The sequence below is a fragment of the Nestor notabilis genome, unplaced genomic scaffold (assembly GCF_000696875.1).
Source record: "Nestor notabilis isolate BGI_N333 unplaced genomic scaffold, ASM69687v1 scaffold2939, whole genome shotgun sequence".
Taxonomy (NCBI): Eukaryota; Metazoa; Chordata; class Aves; order Psittaciformes; family Psittacidae; genus Nestor; species Nestor notabilis.
Genome location: NW_009944844.1, coordinates 22,780 through 30,096, shown reverse-complemented (window position 1 = coordinate 30,096; position 7,317 = coordinate 22,780). Strand labels below are relative to the sequence as shown.

General features: G+C 38.8%; 1 protein-coding gene across 1 annotated transcript in view; it reads left to right on the top strand.

The window, feature by feature from the left end:
* Positions 1–902: 902 nt before the first annotated feature.
* The window catches only part of LOC104401366 (chromodomain-helicase-DNA-binding protein 1), a gene marked incomplete at its 3' end in the record, with an annotated part of 28,019 nt that continues 21,604 nt past the window's right edge, over positions 903–7,317 (top strand). Inside the window, exon 1 of the mRNA XM_010022587.1 lies at positions 903–1,099. Within this exon, the coding sequence (XP_010020889.1) occupies positions 1,047–1,099 (53 nt within the window). The remainder of the gene's footprint in view (positions 1,100–7,317) is intronic.

The window sequence follows — 7,317 nt, the reverse complement described above, 5'->3', positions numbered from 1 at the left end:
CAGAGAAGAGCGCAGCCTTGCGGGGAGCCGCCTGGCTCGCCTCCGCGCGGTCCCCGACGTCGCTTCGCAGGCCCTGCGGGGTTGCAGGGCTTCCTTCTGTTACTTTCTTCTCCCTCATCGCCTTTGTTTGGTGGCCGGAGTGGTTCGGGTGCCTGAGATGGTGCCTGAGCACGGAGCATTTCCCTCTGCGGGGCCATGCATCCCCCACTGCCACCACCCGGTGAGCTCGGGGTTGGGCTGTTACGTATTAGAGGAAAGCACCTCAGGGCAGGCAGCCGACAGGAGAGACCCTAATCACTTTCACTAAATCTGTGAGGCGGTGCTTTTCAGCTGATTATCAGTGAGTTTATGCTTGCAGCCCATTTACCGTGAGCCTAAACATATCTAATTGCATGGGATACTGCAGTGATCTGATTTAAGATGCTCTTGAATGTGGAATAATGATTATTCCATGTGTGGGATCTTGCTGGTTTGATTTAGTGGAGACACTTGTTTTAAACAGGACAGTCTTATCTTACTGCCTTTACCCATAAGTGGCTCTAAGCATTATGTGTATACCTGGAACTGCTTCCACTATGTTTTGTTTCTCGAATACATTTTACTAAGCACATCTTAGCAGACCAGTATGCATGTTGTTTTACCTCTGTGTTCATGTGAGCAGTTTTTTTGTTAAAATTTTAATCCATTTCATCCTGAAGTCAGTTGTATGGCAAAAGTTAAACCATGTGGTATAGTGCAGACATGCAGTTCTTACCCTGCAGTGCTAAAGAGAATGTAATTTCCATACTATTTCCTATTCTGCACACATTGCCATCTATACTGCCATGTTATTTTTTGTTTCTTTTTAGATGCAGACATGCTTTCGAATTGTGTAACTTTTCTTTACTATTTTAGGCATTTGAGGAGGAATCTTGAATACACGCAAAGAACACTAGAGCTAATACCTGACTTGGCAAACGAGCAGAATACCAAGAAGTGGATTCTTGATATCCACATTGTAACCAGAGTGGTCTTTTATTTATCTTTTGAACTGACTAATATTTACAATGAATGGGCACAGTGATGAAGAAAGCGTAAGAAACAGTAGTGGAGAGTCAAGGTAAGCACTTACTCATTTCAGTTAGAATTGACTATGTATTCTCCTGTATTATTCTTCTATGCTGTTATAAACTGGTTTGTATTTTAACTCGGTGCCAAAGCTTCCTGGTTAGCAAGCAGACCTAGTTAGGAGGACTGCACATGCTTTCTTGCAGGTGCTTAATCTCCTTGTTACATTTGCATCGCTTCAGCGATGAACTGTAATGATCTCGCGTACACCTTATGTAATAAAGTTTATATACTATTAAAATTGTGTCAGCATCCAGCACAGTAGTATTGCTCTTTTGAGGGGAAAAAACAATGTACGAAGTGTCAAAAGCTGAAACATTGTATTACAATGGTAAAATAAAGCTACTGTCTATAAAGTGCAAGGCACAATGCATAATATGTGTTGTACAAAACACTACGTAGGCTATCTCTAAAGGTGGAGTAGTGGCTTGTTTATTTAGTTCTTGATACAGAGTATTTTATGATTCTTCTATCATAGAATGGTTTGGGTTGGAAGGGACGCTCAAGATCATCTAGTTCCAAACCTTCTGCCATGGGCAAGGACACCTTCCACTAGACAGGGTTGCTCAAAGCCCAGCCCAGCCTGGTGCTGGGCACTGCCAGGGATGGGGCAGCCACCGGTTCTCCGGGGCACCCGTGCCAGTGTCTCACCACCTTCATAGTGAAGAATTTCTTCCTAATACTTAATCTAAATCTACCTTCTGTCAGTTTAAAGCCATTCCCCCTTGTCCTGCCACTACCTGCCCTTGTCAAAAATCCCTCTCCAGCTTTCTTGTTGGCCCCTTTAGGCTGCTCTGAGGTCTCTGCTGAGCCTTCTCTTCTCCAGGCTGAGCAACCACAACTCTCAGCCTGCATGGCCCTTCCTTCTTTAGAGCTGTCAGAGCAATATAAATATTAACATTTATTTATTTTCTGAAGTGAAAGTACAGTTTCCCAGCTGGGTTTTTTTTGTTGGTGGTGTGGGTGGGGATTTGTTGTTTGGGGTTGTTTTTTGTTTGTTTGTTTGATTTACTAAATACAAAAATCAGTCCTCTGATGTTGAATGCTAGTCTTCTAGCATGTGCAGTGTTCACATTTTAAAGAACCTGATTAGAATTTTCCTGCATCCAGGGATGACAGCCAATTTATAGGGGTTGAATTAGGGTTCAAAAAGTCACATCACTCCTGTGCTATAGTTTAGATTTCTAAAACTGGAAATATGATGAATGCTGAAGGTTTAAGTTGCAGTAAATTTGCAAAGTGGTTTTAGACTTCTAAGAGGTGTTTGTGAACATGCTGTTAATCTGCCTGTCTGTCTTTCTGCCCTTCTTTCTGATCACTAAAGATAAGAAAGAGAAGAGGGGCAGGGGAACAGGGGAAGCCTTATCAGGTGAGAAGAGAAACATGAACAAATACAGCAGTGTGAGCAAGGCTACTCTTCTGAACTCTTAGATGTTCAACAAATGTGAATTTACCAGGGGCTAGTCTGATTATTATGTGTGTAAATTTTCTTATTACTTGAAACAAGCCACCTTGCTGAAGATAGGTTGGAAAACCACTTTGTAATTGTGACTGCCCATAAACACTAGTATATCAAAGCTGTTTAAAAGCCATAGCAATTCATAAGACTAAAACAACTAAACATTACAATTCACAGCAACTTCATTAAAAGTAACTATCCGGAGGATGTGTAATATTCGAACTTGACACTTGCCTGTGAAGCAAGACTTTGTTACTCATTTAAGATGTGCTCAGCAGGACATTTAAAAGCTTTAACAGGTTTTAAAACTTTTTTCCTACGCTTGTATCAGTCATTAACCGCATAGCTTAGTTTACAGGCAGGTCCTGGAAAGCTTATTTTCATGTTTGCCGTGTATTATCAGGAAACTGTTTTTGTAAATGGAAGGTCAAAGATTACCATTCTAAATGATGGAGCTGTTTTTGCCTAGCCTACTTCCATTATTAAAATTATTACTGCCAAAGGAGTATGATGCTTACAGAATATCTTTATATGACTGTCCCTGTTTAGCCTTCTTTTATTTCACACCCCTCCCCACCTTGTGAGTTTCCAGAAATCTAGATATAGATAGTTTTTACTGGGAGGGGAGTTGCCTTAGCAAGCTGCAACTGCAGACGGATAGCTAACTCTGACTTGGAAAGTGTTGATGTATTTAGCTTTCAAATCTGGAAACGTGACTTCTGAAGAGTGGAAGTAGAGATCAGTAAGAAAATACATTTCCTAAGCTTCTAGTTGTCCTGTTTCGTACAGAATGGGAGGGAGGGAAGTGGAACAAGTGAAGAAAGCAATTGAAAATTGCTGCTGGGAATAAACTGCAAAGATGATCAAACTTTCAAGAATTGGTAGAAAAGAAGAAGAGATGAAGGTGAATACAGTGATAATCTAAATAATGGTATTGATGATAACTATAAGGAGTCTATGCCACTTTACAAATTTGACACTTCACAAGTACAGTAAAACTATTCACTTCCCTCTGATGTCTGGTGTAAATGTCCGTAGCTGTCATGCTGGAGTCACAGTCTTGATAAGAATTAAATACAGCCTGATGTAGGGGAGCCGTCATCATTGCTTTAGAAAGTTATTAGAATCAGTGGATCAGGGCTGGATGTACAAAATCTAAGGCCTCATGGGTACTGCGTTGTATTTTTTTAGGGAAACACAGTGACTTGCAAAAGTAGTGGAAAGCCTGTAGTCTCATCAGTAGGAGGGCTGGAGAAGGGACTGATCATAAACTTTCAATTTTATGCACTTGTCAGCACTGTAGTAAAGAATTGTAGCTATCCTTTATTCCTTGTGACTAGCTATGAAGGTGAATTATTTCTGAGGTACGGGAAAGGAATGGACAGTTTGCCACATTTCTGCATTATTTCCCAGCATTGCATCTATTCATCTGTTTGGTAAATGAGCAGAAAACTTTGCTGCTGTTCTTGAGCCCGAAGTTCTGTTTTGTTACAGGTGGAAAAGTGCATCTCTTGTATTTTTGTTGTTAAATAACTGGCTGTGCTGTTTGGATTTCCCTTGCCTATTTCAGCAACCCCTGAAGCTATAAATCAGTACTAGAACCAAGCATGATGGAAATTGCAGACTAGTGTAAACACTATTCTTGTGTAATAATTACAGTGGAATCTACTTTCCAGCTTCTTCTTTACTTGATATCACTATTCTGGCATATTTTTAAATAGTTCAAGGTAAAGTGTCACAGATAATGTTCATCTGGATAGCAAGTGAGCGTAGACACAAAAACGTGATATTGGTTCTCGGAGAAGTTGTGTGTAGTGTTCTTGAAAGCATTCTGTTGCAAACTTAAATAGGAGTAAATATATTCTAGTTAGGTAGTAATAAGAAAGCTTAATCAGCAAGGAAGGGCAGTTATACCTGAACTGCAAGACAAGCTCTAGGTAGAACAGGGACTGTAGAAGTGACACACTGGTGCTAATTGAATAATAATCTGATGTCCCATCTCTTTGCTCTTCCTATGTTTTCTGCAGAACAAGGTATAGAGAACTTGAGCAAACCTTCCTTCTTTGCAGGTAAAAAGGGATGTTCTCAGTGCATCTTAACTACAAAGTACTTGGCTGAAATGCACTGTTCTTCCATTTTTGCAGTAAGCAGAAAGCATCTGCTTCACACTAAGGACTTTTCCCAGTCTTTGCACACTTGAAAGCTGATGTTAATAGAAGATAGTAATTTCAATGGGTTTAATTCACTTTGTGGATTGAATAGATTATGGACCAGAAAAGGCAGTTAAGTAAAGATTTTGTCAGCAGGCTTCAATTTACTATACAAATTCATATGTTCCATTGAAGGTAAAGAAGATGAATTGAAAGGCGTGACTTGAGGTTATTGCTTTCAAGAAATAGAAGTGGGAGTTAAAACAGCGATTCTCCAAGGATATTTGCATAATTACTCCTATGTGGTAGCTTTCTTTTTGTAGAAATTTAATAGATAATAAAAACGTGTGTATATAGCAGGAGAGAGCATATACATAAAACTATACATATGTAGATACATACTTAGTACACAGGAGTTCTTGAGATCAACAGAAGAAACTAAATGGTAAAGGAAACTGTTGGTAGAACTTACTGTGAATGGCTGGTGGATAAAGCAAGCTCTTCACTTCTGTTAGCAGTAAGCTTTTTGGTTAGTAAGTTGCTATTTTATCAGGAATATTAGAGTTAAGCATGAAAAGTTGTCCTGATAGAAGTTAAAAGCATCTTTTTGCTTCTTTTATGAGAGTTCAGAACTTGGGTCAAAACCCAAGTAGTTTTTTTGTATAGAAAACTTGCCAGCTAAAAGAAGGAATTACAAGTTCAGGATACAGCTTTCCTTGTGCATATGGTCTCTGGTTTGGCTTTGGGACTTCTGCTGATTATATCCAGGTCTTGTTCTTTGTGTGTCTGAACTGGGTGGCAGATACCTTTTGTATGCATTTTAGATTCAATTCCACTGTTCTAAGAGTTTCAAAATTAACATTCCTCAAGGCAGAGTGAAGTCCTGTCTTTGTGATACAGGCAGTGTAAACACCTCACCTATCCAGATATGGCACGTCAAGTAGTAGTGTTTGTTGTTTGTTAGGTAGGTTGTTTTTTGGGGGGAGATTCTATGTAGGTTTTATTTGTTTTGCTTGGTTGTGGGTTTTTTTGTTTGATTGCTTTTCTCTTGGTTTTGTATTTTTTTACTTTTAGTGGATTTTTTGGTTGTGCATTTCTGTGTTTTTAAGTGAAATTGCATTTAATATTTTTTTGCTGGTGATGTACAAGGAGCTTTGGTAAAGACATCATTGTGTTGCTCCTGAAACCAGCTGCACGTCGAAGGATGGTCACATTACACAACAGAGTAGTAGACCCCTGGGGAACCACTGATACTTCCTGCTTGAGAAGGATTCCTGGAACTTCTTTGGGTTCTTAAGATATATGACTTGTGGCTCTCAAATACAGACTTGCAATGTGTTTCATAGGTTTGTGAAAGTGGGTAGACGATCAACATGGTTTTGATACCTTTACTTTGGGGATGGTTTATACTAGTGGCAGCAGGTAATAGTCTGCAGGACTGAAAATATAATGCATTTCTCTGAACTGTTAGCCCACATCAGGAAAATACAGTTGAGTTCATGCTTTGTAATAGCTGAGGACAGTAAAATAACTCTTGCTAGATTGAACTTTATTCTCTTTGTTCCCTCTGATTTTTACTGGTGGTGATAAATAAGATAAATCTTCTTAATGCATCTAAATCAAATTAAGATAGTTGTTTTCTTTAAAAATTAAAAAAAAAAAAACAACAACAAAAACCCACTACCAAAAACTTACATAGCACTTGCCCAAAGAAACATATTTGTGAACTTCTGATTTTTAAAAGTTTGTGACGTTCAGGGTCTCTTACTTCTGCACATTTTGAATGGGCTTTTCCTATTCAGATGCTTGCCTTCCTTCCATTTCTGTTTAAAAGCAAACAAACAAAACGAAAGAACCAAACAGTACACTGTCATCTCAGATGCTTTTCAATGGCCCTGTAGAAAGTGTTGGGTTTTTTTTCCCCCTCGTGTGTTGAACTTAATTTTGCCCAAATTGGTACTCTCTGTCCTTTGTCCTTAGAACAGAAGATTCTTAAGGTAGTTTAACTTAGTGAATGCGCTTTAAATAAATAAGTGGTGATAAATTATCCGCTTTTGGATTCATTATTAACCTAGACCTTACACAGGAGTCTAAACATTATTTTACAATTATTTGTGTAGCTTTCCATCTTAGGATTTCTCTTCCTAGTACCTTGAGTAAATTAGCAGGCATTATTCCTCGTTTTCTGATCCTATCTGGGTGCCTTGTTGTGAGAGATAAGGTAGTGATACTAAATTTAAGACTATTGAAAAGAACCAGTGACTCTGTGACAGGATACTTTTGATCTGTTTCAGTTACCTGTCTCTTTAGGCCTGTCATCTCCCCAAAGCATTCTTGAGTTTGATTGCATAGGTATTTATTGTGGGGTGTGTGGGGAAAAAAACCAGGTAAGAATAAATGTGAAAATCTGTGGATTTTGCTACTTTGATTAAGCTATGTAGCTTTTCATGCAAAGGAGTTTGTAAATAAATACTGTATTCAGACATAAATTTGTACTGAAAAGGTAGGGAGTGTCTGGAGAGGTTCTTTTTTTATAAAAAAGAACAGACAGGTCACTTCAGTGTGTCAAACTTCCATACCAAATCAGATTTGGCTCATGCT